Here is a 20,152-nt window from a genome sequence, read left to right on the forward strand (position 1 = left end):
TTCTGTCAAGATGGGGTGCTGAGTGTACATTACTGAGAAATAAAATGAACTTTTTTGATTTTTGGAAAATGGCTGCAATGAAACAAAGAGTGAAAAATCTAAAGGGGTCTGAATACTTTCCGTACCCACTGTAAGTGTCCATATTGCTTTTTCCTTAAAGAAATATAAAGGTTTTCCACAAGCTCCTCCAAAACAAACTAACAATTGTATAGGGTTTTCCTCCTTCCTGTAATACTCAAAGCTAATCCTGAACCTGAAATGAAGCTTCAGATGTGATCAATGGTGTCAGACTCGCAAAACATTATAGTGTCTCTATATATTTTTAGATGAAACCTCTCTACTTACTGGATATTTACTCCCAAGGTCCGTTATCAGATGTGCTGTATCGCCTCTGAAAATTACCCTGCAAAAGGACTGATTCTAGTGGAGTACCTGTAGCACATGTGGTTTCAGGGTTCTTGGTCAAAAGGTAGCAGTAAACAGATCATATAATTATTTCTTTGACTTTGCTCTGAGATGCTTAACCCCTCTGTTTTCACAGGCTGTTTCAAACTGTTGGACTCTGAGCTACTATGCAGCATGACCCCACCAGGACCTCGTCAGTGTTTCTCCTCTGTGAAAGAAGACCCTCCCTGACATCCACCTGCAGCACCCCGCCTCAAAACTTTGCTGAAATGCTGCCGACAGAAATCAGCATGAAGATCTTCGGCGAGCTGGACGCAGAGAGTCTGTGCAGCGCCTCATTGACCTGCAAGCTGTGGCATCACCTCATCGAAGAGAGCAGCCAGCTGTGGAGGAGGCAGTGTCTGCTGGTCAGAGCCGTCTGCCAGAGGGAGGTCGACAGCGACCGGAGGGACGGCCTCTCCTGGAAGGTGGGTTCACTTAAGAACAACTGAGAAAGTTAATACATCTGCGAACTGTGTTTGTGCTTTAAAGAATTACTTTCCTGATCAGAGAGGCTGCTGTCAGTTCATCCTGACCGATCCTGTCAGAGTGTCGGGAGATTCAAATAATCAGTGACGTTATGCTGCTGTACCTCGTGCATAAATGCGCACAGCGTCTTTCTTAATGGGGAAACGATTCATCCAATTTTGCCCTCCGCCCCCTCCCCTGCTATTAGTAAGATGATTTTTATGACAAAGACCCACCTGATCTGCGGATATAACTCTGCACACTGCTAAAAGTGCCACTGAAATAACAAACCAAGACACGCAAAAAACAAAAGCATTCATTGATTATTTAAATTTACTATACTAATAAGAATAATTTATATTTCTGTATAAAAACTACCTCCCAAAAAATGTAATTACACGTAGCAGCAACCGGTTCAAAGGTCAGACACACCATCTCCTCCGATGGCTTCTCTGGTTTCTGCGTTTTAGTTATTACACTAAAATGAACTGCTGTTCAACATTGTTCAGTTCCAACTCCAACATGATCTGCTCAGTTTCAGTCACCATTGTTACAGCAGCCTACACCTGTGAAGAAGAAGAAGAAGAAGCTCTACACAGTGGAACATAGAAACCCCACGGCCTACTAGCGTTTTGGCGTTGTAATTGCAAAGCCATGCAAACAACAACGCACATTTATAAATGCTTTCAACGGCACTTGACGCAGAAGTTAAAACTGGCCTTTAAAGTTACTTTTGACTTGCAAAACAACGAGTGTTCGCACGAGTGTTTTAACTACCAAACTCGTGAATCACTCATTTTAACGTTTTGAATGATTCTGTCAATCTCATACTTTTTAGATATCTTTATATTTACATAAGTTTATGTTTACAAATTTCTGGTATGTGTAAAAACAACTTGGCAATAAATCCGATTCTGTGCAAAATGCAAAAAAGGGTGACCAAATATACCTGGGCGGGCTGCCCAAGTAAAGTCTGAATGTGGGAAACACTGTCACACACAGCCATAGAGTTTGACGGTAAAACAAGCATCTTGCTAAAGCAAAGCAGTTGAGGTGATCAAGTTGGACAGTTTTAGGTCAGGTGACCTCGGAGGCCTTGAAAGACTTGAGAAGTGAAAAGGTCTTAAGGCTCGTGCAGACTACTGGACTTTCAGTGTCGGCCGATGGCCGTGCCGCTCACACTACACAGCTTGCCATCTTGAGATGGGAGTCTTGAAGTCGTTGTGGCGTTCACACTATGTGACTGATCGGTGACAGGGGGTCACACACTACATGAGCTGACAACAGCTGTGTCACCCGACTGGTCTCCAAACCGCGTTTTGTCAAGAAAACACGTGAAATGTGAAACGGACAAAACAGCTGTTGTTTTTTATTATAAAGACAGCAATTATAAAAACATCTGGGTGAAAGATTGGATTAGCACATGTAGGTAGCAGGGATTGTCTGAGCTACAGAATATAGATATATACTCGCACCCACATTATATAGGGTGGTTGTTCAAATTAGGGGTACTTGCATGTTGCCTCCAACAATTAACTGCTAATATCAGCATGTTCCTTAAACCAGACAAAGATCCCACGCTCCCGTCCAGTTATCACCCAATATCACTTATTAAAAAAAGATTTTAAAATCATCTGCAAAATCCTAGCAAGAAGGCTAGAGAAGGTCATTCCTGGTATAATACACTCCGACCAAACAGGATTTATTAAGGGCAGACACTCCACCAACAATACATGCAGGCTACTTAACGTAATAGACTATGCCACTATTCATAACCTGGAAACTACAGTTGTTTCTTTAGATGCAGAGAAAGCATTTGACAGTAAATTGGAATTTCTAATCGCTACTTTAAATAAATTATAAATTATAAATTTGGATCTTTCATAGATTGGATTAAAATCTTATACAGTTCCTCAACAGCTTCTGTCAGGACAAACGATCATACTTCTCCATTCTTTAGTCTTCAGATGGGTACCAGGCAGGGTTGCCCACTCTCTCCCTCGCTATTTGCCATTTTTATAGAACTGTTATCAGCTGCTATCAGACAAAATAATAATATTAAGGGAATTAAAACAGAAAATATACACCACAAGATAATCCTTTATGCAGATGATGTATTACTTTTCATCCTAAACTCACAAACTTCTCTTTCTGAAGTCAAACTTTACGATGGACAAGACGGGAGCCCCACCCGCCACCATAAAACTGATGGTCCTACCTAAAATCAATTACCTGTTTTCAGTGTTACCCACCAAACCCTCTGCTATTTGGTTTGAATCATTGGACTCAAACATCTCAAAATTTTTGTGGAAAAATAAACCCCCACGAATCAGTTTAAAAACTCTGCAAAAAGCAAAAGATTGTGGTGGTTTAGAACTGCCAAATTTTTATCATTACTTCCTGTCCAATAGACTACAATATATCTCAAAATGGATCAATCAAAGACCCCTGGACCACTCATGGATGGACATAGAACAGACATTCTGTAAGGAAATTAAAATTTCCGATATGCCATTCATCAGTTCCAGCACTTCCCTGGCAGCTTGGTGGGAATTTCTCAAAATATCTGGGTCTTCACCTATTCCATGCAAACTTACTCCAATCTGGAATAATCCTGACATCCTGCAAAAAAATAAAACACTAAATTCCTCACTGTGGTATGACATAGGGATAAGACATCTAGAGCATGTAATACAAGGCAGTAACTTTATTCCATTCCAGGCATTCTAGTGGCACAATATGGAATTAGCCATAATAGATTTCTGGAATTTCAACAGTTTGAATCCATAATTCAGGCAAGATTTAAGGATAAAATAATGGACTTAGATCTACCTCCAATGATAACAGTTTTGGAGGCTAGAAAGTCTGTTATCAAAAGTATACATGTTACTGTTAAAAACAGACAGTTCAGTCTCTCTCCCATTCTTAAAGTAGGAGACAGATCTATCCATTAGTCCAGACCAAAACTTCTGGATGCAGATATGTTTAAATACCTTTAGAATGACCACAAATCCCAATCTACAACTCATACAATATAAAGCTCTCCATAGAACACACTATACTGGACAAATGATGTTCAGAATGGGTCTTATGCAGTCAAACATCTGCCGGAACTGCTCAGGTAACATATCTGATAGTTACATGCATGCTATGCTATGTTATGGAAGAAAATTGTGTCCTCTTACATTTAATCTTTTATGTATATTCTTTTACTATTATTATTATTATTAAGTATTGTGTTTTATCCTTAACCTTTCCTCTCCTATACTACTTATGTTAGTCTGTCCACATTTACTAGGGTTTAGGTCAGAGCTGTGAGATTGTTTTTGGTGGTTTCCCTCTCTTGTTGTTCCTCTCCTGGAATGTTCATTCAAGGCTGAGGGAGGATCTCTGTTCCCCAAAACATAGAAACCTAGACTGTGTAAATGATGATGCATCCCTTTGCTCGGGGCCAGATGTTAGTGACTGTCTTAGGAGACAGAATCTCTGGTCCAGCTGATTTGTGTTGTAGTACTTCTCTGTTTATTCTCTTTTGGTAAATAAATTCTTCAAAGACAACAGTTGGTTGTAACTCAATTATTTGCTCAGTCCGTCACCAGGAATATAATTTTCATGACATGCACCTGTTCAAAAGTTCTGGCAGAAGATATGTGAAGACCTATCGATATGGCTAAGTTACCTCGTCCCAGTTTCCCCATCACTCTGCGTGCTAGGGGACCTAAGTGACATTAGTATAGAGGTTGACACATCATACATGCTTCTCACTGCCTTATGCATCGCCAAGGGCGTGGGGGTCTTCTGGCCTGGCCTGGCCTGGGTGGGCCTTCGGGGCTGGGCCCCCCTGGACCTGTCCTTGGGCTCGGCGGGGTTGTCGCTGACTCTGGGGTGCTGCCGGTGCTAGAGGGGCTCTTGCTATAAGCCCTGGGCTGGAGGGACCTGGCATCCTCCTGCTTAGGGGGGTGGGGGACGGGGCTGAATGATGGGGCCAGTCAGGAATCTGAACACAGTGAGGAGAACCATTGTAGCCTCCCTATGACCTGCTTCACCTTCCCCCCTTTGGTCATGTGTCACTACATACATCCTTAGGACTCTGGGGGGCGGGCAGGCTGCAGGGCATTTGGTGGAGCGGCCTCGCCCTTCTTCCTCCCCCACTGGCCACCCCTCAATTTTAATTACTCTGGACCTGGGGGTCTGGGGGTTCGGGCTTCTGGCTTTTGCTCATTTCTGGACGGGGTGGTGTGTCCCTGGGTCTGGGAGCCCATTGTCTCCTCTCCAAGCCTGGGCCCTCCTCGGCAGGGGGGGGGCTCCCGCTGCTTCCCCCTGCCGGCTCTCTCACAGGGGGGGCATTCGGGAGTCCCTGGGGCAAATGGCCAGTCTTGTTGGGGTGGGTTTTGGCCCTCTTTCTTGGGGGTGGTTGACTGGGGGTGCTGGGCCCCCGTCCAGCAATTGGTGTTTCCCTCTGCTATTCCCAGTTGTCCCCACCTTCCATGCCCCTGGGGGGCATCCCCATGTCTGCCCCCCTGTCTGGCCCGGTGACAAATCAATACATAATTAAATAAATAATAAAACAGACAAAGGAGTATATTAATACTCTCTTGTTAAAGTAAAATCTGTCTGGCACAATATGGTATCTAGCTCATCATACTCTATACCAGGCTGCTGGGCAGGACAGGTTAAAAAAAAAAAGAAAAAAAAGAAATGTGAAACGGGAAATGAGCGATCCTGCACACGAAACAGCTGTTGTCTGTTATTATGAAGACAGCAATTATAAAAAAAAAATCAAAAAATCTGGGTGAAAGGATGGATTAGCACACGCAGGTAGCAGGGATTGTCTGAGCTACAGAGAGAGCTGCAGGGAAGTTAAAAGGTGCAGCTCCCGACACCCAGCTAACTCCTGACTGTGAGGTTCGAACTCATGGCCCAAAAAGGAGAACAACAAACGCACGTGTGCACATTTTCAGCTGAGGACTGCAGCTTACTTTGGCTTCAACTCAACAATCAGTCAGCATTTCAGTAAAATGCTAAAGTTGCTGTTGCTGTTACCTTGTCTGTGGTCCGCTGGCAGAACACCGGCTGCTTTCTGATCAGGCGCCGTTGTGCTGTTGCCAAGGCAACATAAGTTTTGTTTTACGGTGGACGGACGGTAACATTACAGAGTTGTTGTTTTCTTTAGCTTGAAATAATCCCATACTTTGGACACCTTCTTCTTCGTCCCTCACTATTTTCTCTGTCTTCCTTCACTTTGCAAACAGCGCCATCAAATCACGTCGTGTTCACAGTGTAAGTGTGATGTGCGACAGTAATAAATGTCCGTGTGAAACACTGTGGTGTATAGTTAAATGGATTAAACGATGCAAAGAATTTGTGTCGATGCATTTTATTAATAAGAGGTTAAAGCTTGTTTAATGCCCTCGTGCTGGTTCCTCTCTGCAGGTCACGCTGGTGAGGAACTACACTCGCTGCTGTTTGAAGCGAGACTGGCTGAGAGGACGTTACAGCCACGTGAGGTCAGCCGAGGAGCTGAACGGCAGGAAGATGACGCCGCTGGACACCGAGACCTGGGGAGAGATCCTGCAGGCCGAGCTGGACAGATGAAGGATGCCAGCATGTGCTGCCACATTTAGTATTTTATCTAAAGCACCTCGAGCACTTCTGTCTGATTTTTAATATATATTTTATACCTTTTGTGTTTTATGTAAAAACACACATACAATTGTACATACTTTTTTTTTTTTTAACTTTTTTAAGAAAAAAAGGATCATGGAGAAATGAAACAAATGAAATATTAATATAATTGGCAGAAATTAATTGTTGCAGTTAAGCTGTTTCTTTGTAAATTTCTTTGTAAATACGGCTAAGATGCAATAAACCACGTCATTATGAAGCAGTTTCTGTGTCAGAGAGGAGTTCGTTTAGTTTCCCTGGCGTATCTGATGCTGTATTTAGTGGAGGAGGAGCTTTTTGTAGTGCGTTACATTTAAAAGTGTTTCTGTTGTTGTGTCCATCCAGGCCACTCGTGGTTTCACAACCTGCAAGTCTCTTCACGCTGGAAGAAATACCACAGCAGAGCTCAACACAAATATAATCAGAATCAGCTTTAGTGCCAGTTGGGTTCACACACAGAAGGAATTTGCTTTGGTGCATAACAACAAACCATAGCAGGTAGAAAATAGAACAAATATAAACACAGAGTAAGTACTGCAGGTCAAGAATCTGAAATATAAGATATAAATTCACAATAATGTATGATAATACAACAAAGTAAATATACAATATGGATGATGTTATGTGTTAGCAGGGCGGTGGCCCAATGGACAACACTGCACCCTAACAGCAAGAAGATCTTGGGATGAAACATCAATTGTCCCAGGCCCCTCTGTGTGGAGTTTGCATGTTGTCTCTGTGTTTGCATAGCACTATTATGAGAGCTGCATCACATTAATATCTCTTCCTGTTTATCAAATTGTCTGGCACTTGTTTAATTTTCAAGTAATTGATTGTTTGATCTATAAAACATCAAATATTGGTTAAAAAATAAAGAAAAAGGAAAAGAAACTCCAATCACGACAGTCTAAAACTCAAATACATTTATAAAATGTTATATAAAGAAAAGCATCAAATCCCCACATTTTAATAGCTGAAACCATCAAATGTTTGGCATCTGCTTGAAAAATGACTTAAAATGAGTAATCATTTATCAAAATAGTTGCTTAATCATTTTTCTCTTCAATGGACTTCTAAGTGAACTGATCAATCATTGCAGCTTTGCTCTGCAAAAAAATGGATTCATCTTAATGCACAAAATGTTAATTGGCAACTCTTTCAATAATCAGTCAGTCGTTTATGTCACTTCTTAAAAACCAACCCTGGTTTCCAGTTTTTTAAATGGATATCAGTTCGTCAAATGAAATAGTAAAATTTATATATTTGATTTGACAGAATAGACTATTAGATGAAACTATTAAAATTGGCATTTTTTTCCACGACGATCGATTAACTGAGAAATCGGATGATTAATCCAGTAGCCTATTATTGGCAGCCCGACTCTGAAATGCCTTTGAACCCCCACACTTTTATTTTGAAAGACGTCACCGGAAGCTCCGCAGTGTCCAGCTTGACTCTGGTCCCTCCTCAGCATCACCGCATCATCCGCCGTCTTCTCCCTCATTGCGGAACCCAATAAAAGTGACCCCGTAAAACCCAAAACCCGGATCATGGACGACGTCCCTCCCATCATCAACATCTCCATCTCCCTGCGGATCCAGCCCAACGAAGGGCCCGTGTTCTTCAAGGTGGACGGGACCCGGTTCGGCCAGAACAGGACCATCAAGCTGCTCACAGGCTCCAAATACAAGATCGAGGTGGTGCTGAAGCCTGGAAACGTCGAGGCCACGTAAGAAGAAATGCAATTTAAATCGATATTTTGATTATTTTCTTCATCACAGGGTCAGAGATTTGGGTTTATCTGCAGCAGGAGGCCACACAGAGCATTCTACCTCCGATCAGTCCGCGAAATAAAAAGGTTTTATAATAAAATCAATCTTATTAGATCTAACGTGTAAAAATAGAAATAAAGCAGCGACAGCCGAGCATGCTGCTGTGCTCTGTGGCCTTCCTCCTCCTCCTCCTCCTGCAGGCCTGCCGCGTCCGATATCCGCCTGAATAAATCATGAGAGGATCGTGTGTGATGTTGTTTTTCATCGCTGGTGGCGACAGGAAGCTTCGTTTGTCTGCTAATGTTCATCCAGACACAAACAGCCCGTGTCGGATCAGAAGTGCGAGCAAACAAGACCCGGTGACACCAGAACGAAGACAAAACCAAATGCAAGAGGGGGTTAGAGGTCAAATAAAACTCAACGTTTGCAATTATAATACCAAAGATCATATGTGTGATTTACACTGGGGACAGGTCTCCCCCACTTTTAAAAAGTATTTGGTTAAAAATGTTCTAAAAAATAGTTTAAATGTTAAATAACAAATGAAAACAATGTAAAAGATTTATTTGAACAATAAGAAAACATGCAATGTGATTTTAACATAGAACAAAACAAATGTGCATTGTCCAAAATAAAGTAACTTAAGCTAAAATTGATTACTGCATTATATTCTGTTCCATCTCAGGAATGCAGGAAATTAAGTGTTTAGTGCAACCCTAGACCCCCAACTCTTCATTACACACCTAAATAATAAAGCACATTATTATATTTAGCCACTCCATAAACATTATATGTGCTGGACAGGATCTACATTTACTCAAGTACTGTACTTAAGTACAAACTAGAGGTATTTGTACTTTACTTGAGTATTTTCTTTTCATGTCACTTTCTACTTTTTCACCACATCTCAGAGGGAGATATTGTACTTTTTACTCTTACTTTATAAAATATGTTTTGTGATAAACTAAACTTCCCAACAGTTTATACAAGTACAGCAGTTTCTATTTCTCTATTTTGATTGTTTAAGTCGTTTTTTCATTTAAAAGCATTTAATGGTTCCAGCTTAACAAATATAAAGATTTTCTGCTTTTCCTTTAATTGTTGATATTTATTTAGAATAATGTAGAGGTTTGTATGGTTGGTTAGACGAAGGGAGCATGATGAAGGCGTCACTTTGGGCTCTGGGTAACTGTGACCGCAGTTCTCACTATTTTCAGAATCTTTACAAACACACAAAATAGCCTTTTTGACTGTCTGACCTTCATGAGTCGACTACAATCAACTGAATGCATCATTGGTTTTAGTTTCTGTGAGGCTCGGGGCAGAAAGCAGTGCTAGAGAAACCTGGTAAGGGAGCTCCAGGACAAGGGCCTCTTACTGAATGATTATTAGTCATATGAGCGGAATATAAACTAAAATAACATGATGTTTGGATACAGAGCCGCTCTACAGGACAGGCCACTATATTAGATTATTAATACTGTGGCCCATTGTGGTTCATAATGCACTAAATAACCAAATGACCAAAAATCAAGTGTCATGCTGTGAATCTGCATCCTTTAAGGGCCACTAGGAGGTCTGGGACTCTGGGGCAGTGAGTGGTAATCCAGTCTGGGTGAATCCTCTGTAAACCTGTTTAATTCAGGAGCAGATGCAGGTTCAGCTTACAAACCCTCCGAAGCACATGACTTACGAACAGTTACTCTACTTTCCATTATTCCAGCTCCATCAAGAGTGACGGACAACAACTCCTTTAAATGAGCAGCCAGACCACAGTGTGAAGACAACAGAGGGTTCAGAGTAGGGTTGGGTATCATTTCAGTTTTATCGATTCAGATTCTACTCATTGAATCAGGGTTCTGGTTCCTTCAGCACAGATCCTGTCAGCGCTCGGTGACCTTCATCCTCTTCCTTGCTCATCATCCCCTTCATGGCTAAAGTGAAAGGCGTCTCTGTCCTAGAGGGGCGTCTCTGGGGACTCATTTGTAGCCATCATTGGTTTCCCTTCAGTATAAAAGGTGTTTTGTACCTGAGACGTTGCTACTGTTAGCGTTAGCTGGATCTGGGGCGTCATTGTAGCTGGGAGAGCGCGGCACGTTCAACGCGGTGCGTTCCTTCAGATTCACGCCGTGTTGAAGTAAACGCTTCGTCATGTTGGAGCTGCTTCCTGCCTCGCACCAAACCTCCTTACTGCAGCTGCTGCATTCTGCTGTGGCCTTCTCTGTTTTAGTGAAGCTAAGCCAAACTTTGGAGCGTTTGCTGCGGTCCGCCACGGTCCAGGACTGGAAACAGAAGGACTCTCTTCTTCACGCTTTGTTAACAAATGAGGTGACGTTAGGTCGGCGTAGCGGCTCCTTTGATGGAGTGTAAATGCTCACTGCAGTTCAGTCAGGAGCTGAGATATGCAGGAAGTTAGGAGCCGAGGAGCAGAATCCAAACTCACGGGTCTTAATGAATCCACGGTTCTTGGAAATGTGGTACTGGTTCCAACTTGGAGCTGGTTTTCGATACCCAACAATAGTTCAGACTCCCTCCAAATCTGAACATAACAAGTTGAAACCTCAATGCAGGCTTATTAGTAGAACATTAGAAGAGTTAATAAAAATGGGACACAGAGCTGCTACTTTAGAAGAACAGAAGGGTTTACATTTAGATTACGGGTGGTGATGGCGCATAGATAAGATGCTTGCCTTTGGTGTGGGAGACCTGGGTTCGATTCCCACTGTGACCCATCCACTGTGTCCCTGAGCAAGACTCTTAACCCCTAGTTGCTCCAGACGTGCGACCTCTGACATGTATAGCATTTGTAAGTAGCTTCGGATAAAAGTGTCAGCTAAATGAATATGTAATGTAATGTAGATTACATCACATGACGTAGAAAGAAGGTACAATCCAAGCCACAGTAACTCAAGGAGAAACCTTCGAGAGTATCAGCACTCAAGGCTCGCAGGTGCTTGCAGGTGTAAAACCCGGTAAAACCCCCCTAATCTAAGGCTGGACGATATGGCCAAAAATGTTACCACGATAAAAAGTTTCTTGTCTTTCGATATCGATAATTATCGCGATAAGTATCAAATTGTTATTTCTTTCAAGTTTAAAGGCTGATTTTTTGCTCCTCAGTGAAAGTTGAAGAAACCTGATGTTTAATTGTGGTTTAAACTTCTTTATGGTCAGAACACTTGATGCCAAACAGTGGATCACTTCACAAATCTGAGGTAGAACATTCAAAACAAACACATATATGAGTGAAATTAAGTAAAAACCTTTTTCAGTCCAAAAATAAACATCTTCAAAAATGAAGTCCTAATTCTCGCGTGATTCAAGTGAATAAAATCAAATATTTTTTTAATATTTATTGAACATTTGTTATATTGTTATTGAAAAAAGTATACCGCGATAATTATTGTTATTGTTTTATTGTCCAGCTCTACACTAATCAAGTATGAAACTACTTCCTCCTCACAGCAACATGAACATCGGAGGCATCGTCTTCCCTCTGGAGCAGCAGTCCAAGGACGAGGAGTCTGTGGTTTATCACGGCCAGTACGACACCGAGGGCGTCCCGCACACCAAGAGCGGAGACCGGCAGCCCGTCCAAGTCAGTATAGAGGTGAGATGACAGTGTCGCAGTGACCTTCTGTCAGGTATCAGGTGTCTGTTGTGGCCTTTTTGCTGCAGTGTTTGTGATGACGATTCTGTTTGTGTCCAGTTCAACAAGGCCGGGACGTTTGAGACGGTCTGGCAGGCAAAATACTACAATTACTACAAGAGGGAGCACTGCCAGTTCGGCAACAAATTCAGCAGCATCGATTACGAATGCAAGCCCAACGAGACGCGGACCCTCATGTGGATCAACAAGGAGGCCTTCAACTGAGTCGGCTCGTCCTTCCACCATCCGCACACCAAATACCAAACAGAGGACATCAGTTGTACCAGGACTACTTTGAACATCGGCATCACAAGAAAAGGACAGCCTTATCTTAAAGGCGGGCTTCAAGTCAGCTGGGCTCTGGTATATGTGTTGTTTTATAAAACAGGGAGGGAAAATAGATGTTTGCGATGATGGTCTTTAAAGGTTTTTGTTTTAAAGCTGCACTCAGCAAAGGTGCTCTTTGGCAGCTTCACATGCCAGCAACAGGGAACAGTCTGAAAAGCATTAATACTCAGATATCCTACACAGTGACGTCATTTAACTGCACACAGCTCGCTCATGTTTGCCAACTCGGCTGTTTTATGATATTTTATATCAAAGGAAACTAAAGGGACAGAACGAGGAAAAGATCTGAGGCTTTAAAGGGCAGTTTCCTCCAAAGGGAGCGCTCACGTATCTGTGTTTTGCTCTTCAGTTTCAATCCATCGCTGCCTGTGTGGGTGGGGATTTCCTTTCAGTGATCAAACGTCAAGAGAAGCATGCAGAGTGTAGCTTTAAAGCAGGGTTAGAGGAACAGGCGGGCATTTTGTGAAATAAGCTTGTCTGTCATCTTACCTACAGTCAGATGAGAAGATTTTTATATGCATTTTATCTTGTAGTGCGTTGAGTACAAACACATGTCCGGGATGTTTTTAGCCTAGCTTAGCTCAAATACTGGAAGCAGAGGAAAACTTATGCCCACGCGTCAAGCAGCACAGAGCAGATGAACCGGGCAGGAAGTCATCATGATAGAAGCACAAACATCAAGGACAGCTGAACAAATTAGCAAAATCTGTACAAGTCAGCATAATCAGGCAGGCAAAACGCTCTTATTCTGAAGTGCTCCATGTAGCCTTGCAAAGAGCGGGACGGAGCGGGCTCACAGAGAGCAGTTATCTGTAGTTGAAACACACAAACTTACATATTAACAACATGTCAACAAAGTGCAGGCTAAACGCTCCGCTGCTGAAACACTTCAGTTTGAGATGACGCCGGACAAAACCACGGCACAGCGCCGCCCGTGTGTGTTCGGGTGGCGCCATTCTCCCACGTTTTCCTCCAGTTTCGTTTGTTGTTGTAAAATGTACACGCCCTGTGCCTGCTCTGATTGGTGAGTAGGACCGTAACAGGAGGCGCATGGCGCTTGTGATTGGCGAGTAGATCTGTCACACAAGGATGACTAAGAAATTTATCTGTAACTGCATGACTGTTTAAAACGGGTCAGAGGCCTGTATAATTAACCTACATTTTAATCGCTGTCTTCACGATTAGCTTCACGATTAGCTTCAGCATTCTTTAAATCGCAATTTCGATTTGAAAACGGTTAATCGTTCAGCCCTACTTCTATCCCGTCCTCTCCAAAATTTTACATCAATTAATGACGTTCCTTTGCTCCAGTCTCAGTAGGATCACCAAGTAGAGCTGCAGAACTTGGGGATGCACAACATTTACTTCCACTCTTCTCTAGATTACAAGGCGCCATCATAACTACTGCCTCCTCTCAATTCCAGAATCCCAGTGGTTGGTTGTGGACTATTTGGATTGAATATTTAGTTTAACATTAGGCTTCAATACCCAACAGTAAAATCCTGAAGAAGTTCATGTGCAGCGTAATGACTTGTACAGCTGTGTGAAATAATTCTGCGCCCATCTCCACTGGAAATAATGTGCTAGGTCTGCGCAATGTCACACTTCTAGTCACAAATCTAGTTGTTGATGAACTCTTACCCTGGAGCAGAATGAATCTTCAGTGGTATATAATATTGCTCATTGCTTGTGTGCATGTTCCATGTACAAAGGCTTAGACCTTGTCACAGCAGGCCCGGGTTTGAGTCTTTACTGCATGTCGTACCCGCTCTCTCTCTACCACATTTCCTGTCAGCTCCAACTTACTATGATTAAAGGCTAAAAAGCCTTGAAAATGTCTTTAAAAAATAGAGAAAAACATAGTACAGCATTTAATCTGACAAACGTTTAGTTTATTTGTAATGTGTATTTGTTCACTGTTGATGGAGGTAGGCCAGCAGTTTCCCCCTGCTTCAAGTGTTTGTGCTAAGCTAGGCTAAACACTGGACCTATCTCTGCACTGGATGCACACATTTGAAATTCATATCAGTCTTCTCATCGCCCTGAGGAAAAAAAACATTACAGAAAATAAGAAATAAACAAGTGATATCCCCAGAATGTACCTTTAAAGGGTAGTAACGTCTATATTTTTTAACCTGGACCTTATTTTCCCACGTTTTTGTGTCTATGTGACTAACTGGGACATTTAGAAATTGGTCCAGTATTGAGTGAGCGCGCTGCAGTCGCCAGCAGTGAATGGAGTTTGGTGGCTTTGAATCTTGTCAGACACTTGTAATAAGCATTATGTTGTAGCCCTGTTTCACTGCTGCCGACTGCAGCATGATTGCTCAGCACTGGACCACTTTCAAAAGATTTTTATCCTAATTAGTCATATAGACTTAAAAACATGGGGAAATAGGGACAAGGTTGAAAAATGCACAAGTTATGTTTTAAGGTGGAGTAAAAAAAGCCTTTAAGTTATGAGAAATATTGCAGCACAAGGTGGAAGGGACCAAGCTCCCCAGCTAGCATGGTGTTAGCTGAAGACCAGGATGGAAGACATCTGCGGATGGAACAAGTATTTTACCTTATTTATTAACTGTGTGGTGAGTCTGTGCGAGAGAAGAGACGGTGTATGTGAGGATGTCGATCATTGTAATAGTTTTGACTTTGTAATGTATATTGTGCTATTTAATGGAAAAACATGTAAACACTGTTTAAACAAACAGGTAGCAGTAAAGGAGTGTTACGTTTCTGCCTCCATTAAATTAAATGATCCATGTCTCTTCTTCATGTGGAAAACTGGCCAATTTCAGATGCTGAGACGTCATGTTCGGATACTTCCAGCAGCAGAAAATGTGAGTTTGGTGGCAGAATGAAAGGTTTCAACGATCTAAACTAAATAAAGAAACATTGGGGTTCGGGTCAATCATTCCATGCAATGTTGAAACTCACCTTCAAGAACCATACAGGTGGAAATATTTCAAGAAAAGGTAAACGGAGACAGAACTGCAGAGTGAGGTTAAGAAACAAAATCATTTCTGTAGGAAAGAACCCAACCTCATGGACAATATGACATGTAAGTGTGAGTGGATGATGGTTAGGGTTGGGTAATGTTTTAATTTAATCGATTCAGATTCTTCTTCTTGAATCAGGGTTCTGGTTCCTCAGCACAGATCCTGTCAGACCACGGTGCGTTCCTTCAGATTCACGCCGTGTTGAAGTAAACGCTTCGTCATGTTGGAGCTGCTTCCTGCCTCGCACCAAACCTCCTTACTGCAGCTGCTGCATTCTGCTGTGGCCTTCTCTGTTTTAGTGAAGCTAAGCCAAACTTTGGAGCGTTTGCTGCGGTCCGCCACGGTCCAGGACTGGAAACAGAAGGACGCTCTTCTTCACGCTTTGTTAACAAATGAGGTGACGTTAGGTCGGCGTAGCGGCTCCTTTGATGGAGTGTAAATGCTCACTGCAGTTCAGTCAGGAGCTGAGATATGCAGGAAGTTAGGAGCCGAGGAGCAGAATCCAAACTCATGGGTCTTAATGAATCCACGGTTCTTGGAAATGTGGTACTGGTTCCAACTTGGAAACGGTTCTTGATACCCAACCCTAATGATGATGGAGTTTTCCTTTAAAGGATAAGGCTGGTGTTTTTCTAAATTTCAACAAATCCCATGAAAAGACCAAAACAAACCAATGTGTTCGTCTGTCTCTCAATACTGTCTGACTTCTTTCTGTGGCTTTCAGCACCGAGCCCATTGGTTCCTGCAGAAGATCCAATGAGTATTTGGAGCAGCAGGACGGTGTATGTGGGAGCCAGAATAAACTATGCGTGTGTTCATTGATGGGTTTTAATACTTTCTATGGCTCAGAGGAAGAGGCGATATCAGGCTGTGACACAAACACAGGAGATATATTCACTGCTGCTTTGGCCTTTCTGTGGGATTTGTTGAAAATAAGAAAAATATAGATTATAAGGGGATGTTTTGTCCTGTCTTTTTGAGACACAGTGCTTATCACAGGCTTCACTTTGTGCTGCAACACCTCTTTTCTTTCTCTGTTTTCTCCTGAAGTGCATGGCTGGATTCATTTTGCCAGATTTGATCTGTTTTTTGTTTTATTTGGTTTATTAAGTTATCTCAATGCCTAAACCTTGCTGTTTCGTTATGTATTGAACTAAGGCGAATGAAGTGTCTTTGTGAATAAAACAGTATACTGAACCAATACTAATTTACAGTAACATTTGAAGTTATTATCAAAATAAACTCAGCTTAGTTAGTATGAGGACCCTTTCCTGAAGTAAAAGTAGCAATAATACAGTAAAAATACTTAATTATTATTATTATTATTGCATATTAATTAATTAGATTATTATTACAAATGTATTAATAAGTAGTAATATATTTTACTGTTGTAGTTGGAGCAGAGGAGCAGCTCATAGTAGTTCAGTCCAATTCATCATATTTTAAAAGCTAGAAACTATAACTGCTAAATAAATATAACGGCGTAAAAATACTCAAGTAAAAGTACAACTACAATTATGGTCCTTTAGTAAATGCACTTACTATGACTGTATAACTTTGATGTCACTCTACTATATTTATCTGTGGCTAATAATTACCTCACATAAAGACTAAATAAAAAGATTACAAGCACATAAACTATAATGCATGTGTAACACAAGAAGCAGTTTATTGTGCTTCACATCCAAAATTTTGTGCACAGTATTGCTACGATTAAATGTAGAGTAAGTGCACTCTGTTATGCAAGACAGGTTAGCTTAGCACTTATTTTAGTAGATAACAGGATCCTGCTGTCATGAAAATACAATGAGTGGTGTTTGTTAGATTTGGTGTCGGCACATAGTCAATATTTAATAAGGATCAGGAGGAGAAGTTTTTACTGCAGGCACTTTATACAATGGCTCTTCCTTGTAGTCTACTGGAAGCTGTAACTGTAACCCTTATACGGCCAATATAAAACCCAGCAATGTATTTTCATATAAACCTGATTAAAATACCACCTATAGGCTTAGCAGATGAGATAATGGCTGCTAAAAGCATGTTTGGCAATTTCAGTAATTATTACAATGAGCTAATTAATGGCCAAGAACCAGAAATGGCTTTAATTTTTGCTTCTAGTTAAAGGGTGAGTTCTAAATTTTCATCCTGGAATTCAACAAAGTCTATGTGACTAATTGGGACAACGTATTTTGAAACTGGTCCAGTATTGGGCGAGCACACTGCAGTCGGACGCAGTGAAACAGGGCTGCAACATAATCCTTGTGGGCAACTGGATTCAAAGTACTTTGAGAACCACTGCACTAGACAATATTGTTGTTACACATTCATGCCAATAAAGCTAATTTGAATTTAACTGAATTGACTATAATAGTTAGAAGTTAGAATGAAGTTTTCAGATCCCTTCTTTAAGTAAACGTACTAATACCTCACTGTAAAATTACTGCATTGAAAATGTTACTTAAAAGTATGTAAGTATAATAAGGAAAATTAACGTAAAGTATTAAAATAAAAGTACTCAATATACATTTAAATTAGCAACTCTTCATTTGTTTTGTTTGTGTAAATATTTGTGTAAAAAGAGAATTCTGAGTTTAAAGTTGGAATTCTAAGATGAAAGAATTCTGAGATTGAAGTCAGAATTTTGAGTTTATTAAAGTTGGATTTCTGAGATGAAAGTCAGAATTCTAAGATTAAAGTTGAAATTCCGATATTAAAGTCAGAATTCTGAGATTAAAGACAGAATTTTGAGTTTAAGAATTCTGAGATTAAAGACAGAATTTTGAGTTTAAGAATTCTGAGATTAAAGTCGTGAAGGTCTTTTCACACGGAAAGCAACACTCTTCGGAGTTGCTCTGCGCTTCTCATGTGAACAGACACCGAGACAAGCGCTCCGTGAGTAAACGGAAGGCGCTCTATGGGTAGTAACCATGGCAACGGCTTCTGTGCGCTACCTTCATAGCCTAGCTTAAAGTAAAACTTTAAGTAACGTTAGTTGATAGGCTATATTATTATATTATATATATTATTCATATTCACATAGCTGATAAATCTAGTCATGCAAACGCCCTCCCATTAATGTCCCAATAACTGTTCAGGGAAGTCACAGACGGAGAGGATCAGTCTCTCATCCATCTTCTTTTTGTGCTGTGCGTCGAGAGAAAGTTCAAGTCAATTCAACTTTGGCAGGGGCGGGAGTGTGTGTGTGAGACGAGCACGACCGCGACAGTTTCATTTTTCTTTTTTCGTATGTGGCTATAATAGGCCTATAGTGCTCACCTCTACAATCGTATTCGCCATAGTTGATACGAGGTGCGACTTGAAAAGAAATAGCCTTAGCCCATAGGCTATAAAATAAAATAAATAGCTTAAACATGTAATATTGACTTTTTGTTTCACACTGCACACGAACACCATTCTCCTGGTTCTGGCCCTCCATTCACCCCAACCACGTTCTTACTCAGTCTTTTCTGTTAAATATCATATACCTGCCTTTACCGTCACAAACTGACGCTACAGGGCTTCCCCCACTGCGTTGAACTATGACGCTATAGGGATCCCCAGTGCGTTACAAAGAGACACCAATAGGCCTTGACCATGCCATATGTGATGAGTCTGGTGAAGGGATATAACACCAGTCAAAGACAGAACAAAATGCAGCTCCTTTGTTTTCAGTTATGGCTTTAAAACAGAAAAACCAAGAAATGATGATGGTTGTTTTGGTTTTTCCGATTTGGTTTTGAAACAAAATAATGAACCATACATGGATTGATATGTTTTTTTATATCTTAAGTATATTCCTATTACATCATAGTGAACAGTTTAATCTCTAGTGATCAAAAAACATTTTGTTATCTTGATTTGAAAGATTTAGTTGGATAATTTTGAATAGGTAGATTTGCGGCAACCTTCTTTGACTGACAGAACCACTTTTGCGCATGTGCAGAATGGATCTGGCAGGCGGTACGGATTTGGCACTATAAGTCGCCACTGATGCAGGCTCAGTAAAATGGGTGGAGCGAGAACACATCCGGGTATTTGACTATACATGGCTAGATGCAGACTTTTGAAGTGGAACAGTACTTGGGCTGCGAATGATAATAATAATAATAAATTTTATTTATAATGCACTTTACATTTCAGGGAAATCTCAAAGTGCTACAACAACAAGGGGTTAAAAACAGTTCCAGAAAAAAAACAATCGCAATAAAACACCGTAACAGAAAATTTAAAACCATGACTGTTAAAAGGCCTTTTGAAATAGAAAAGTCTTTAGGCCCTTCTTAAAAACCTCCAGAGTTTGTGGGGCCCTTAGGGGCTCTGGGAGGGCATTCCAGAGCCGTGGGGCGACTGCCTGGAAGGCCCTGTCTCCCATGGTGGAGAGTTTAGTCCTTGGTTGGTGCAGGCAGTGGGTAGAGGTGGAGGAGCGGAGGTTTCTTAAGGTGGTGAGTGGGGTGAGGAGTTCACTGAGGTAGGCAGGGGCAGTTCCATGTATGCACTGGTGGGTAAGGAGACAGATTTTATATTGAATTCTGTATTGAATGGGCAGCCAGTGGAGGGATTTCAGGACTGGAGTGATATGGTCATATTTGCGCCTCCTCGTCAGGACCCGGGCAGCGCAGTTCTGAATATGCTGGAGCTTTTGCAGTCTCCTGCTAGGGATCCCGACGAGGAGGGCATTACAGTAGTCCAACCTGGAGGAGATAAAGGCATGGATCAACTTCTCAGCATCTAGTTGTGAGAGGGAGGGGCGGAGTTTGGCGATGTTTTTGAGGTGGAGGAAGGAGACCTTACAGAGGTGACGGATGTGAGTG

At 41.5% G+C, this 20,152-nt stretch overlaps 2 protein-coding genes across 5 annotated transcripts in view; both read left to right on the plus strand.

Annotated features, from left to right (window-relative positions):
• LOC123969374 (F-box only protein 48) overlaps positions 1-7,358 on the plus strand; it is a 9,432-nt gene extending 2,074 nt beyond the window's left edge. Inside the window, exons 2-5 of one of the 4 annotated variants that reach the window (XR_006824721.1) lie at positions 542-872; positions 6,346-6,520; positions 6,922-7,103; positions 7,208-7,358. Coding sequence is in view for 2 of the 4 variants with exons in the window: in XM_046046741.1 (XP_045902697.1) it covers positions 573-872; positions 6,346-6,507 (462 nt within the window). In the remaining 2 variants the exon portion in view is untranslated. Of the gene's footprint in view, positions 1-363; positions 470-541; positions 873-6,345; positions 6,800-6,921; positions 7,104-7,207 lie in introns of those variants that run through there. The other 3 variants (XR_006824722.1, XM_046046741.1, XM_046046724.1) reach the window with 3 other exon arrangements.
• A 719-nt stretch (positions 7,359-8,077) lies between these two features.
• Positions 8,078-12,629, plus strand: cnrip1a (cannabinoid receptor interacting protein 1a). Its single transcript, XM_046056513.1, has 3 exons — positions 8,078-8,305; positions 11,814-11,958; positions 12,058-12,629. Exons 1-3 carry the CDS (start codon positions 8,127-8,129, stop codon positions 12,220-12,222), a joined length of 489 nt encoding a protein of 162 aa, XP_045912469.1. The 5' UTR covers positions 8,078-8,126; the 3' UTR covers positions 12,223-12,629.
• Positions 12,630-20,152: the final 7,523 nt, after the last annotated feature.

The sequence above is a fragment of the Micropterus dolomieu genome, linkage group LG01 (genome assembly GCF_021292245.1).
Source record: "Micropterus dolomieu isolate WLL.071019.BEF.003 ecotype Adirondacks linkage group LG01, ASM2129224v1, whole genome shotgun sequence".
Taxonomy (NCBI): Eukaryota; Metazoa; Chordata; class Actinopteri; order Centrarchiformes; family Centrarchidae; genus Micropterus; species Micropterus dolomieu.

What these genes read in the sequence shown, in the direction of transcription:
- cnrip1a (XM_046056513.1), top strand. Translation starts at nt 8,127, where the DNA reads ATGGACGACGTCCCTCCCATCATCAACATCTCCATCTCCCTGCGGATC. An exon ending in CCTGGAAACGTCGAGGCCAC is followed by an intron (nt 8,306 to 11,813) that starts GTAAGAAGAAAT and finishes TCCTCCTCACAG; the next exon opens with CAACATGAACATCGGAGGCA. An exon ending in CCGTCCAAGTCAGTATAGAG is followed by an intron (nt 11,959 to 12,057) that starts GTGAGATGACAG and finishes GTTTGTGTCCAG; the next exon opens with TTCAACAAGGCCGGGACGTT.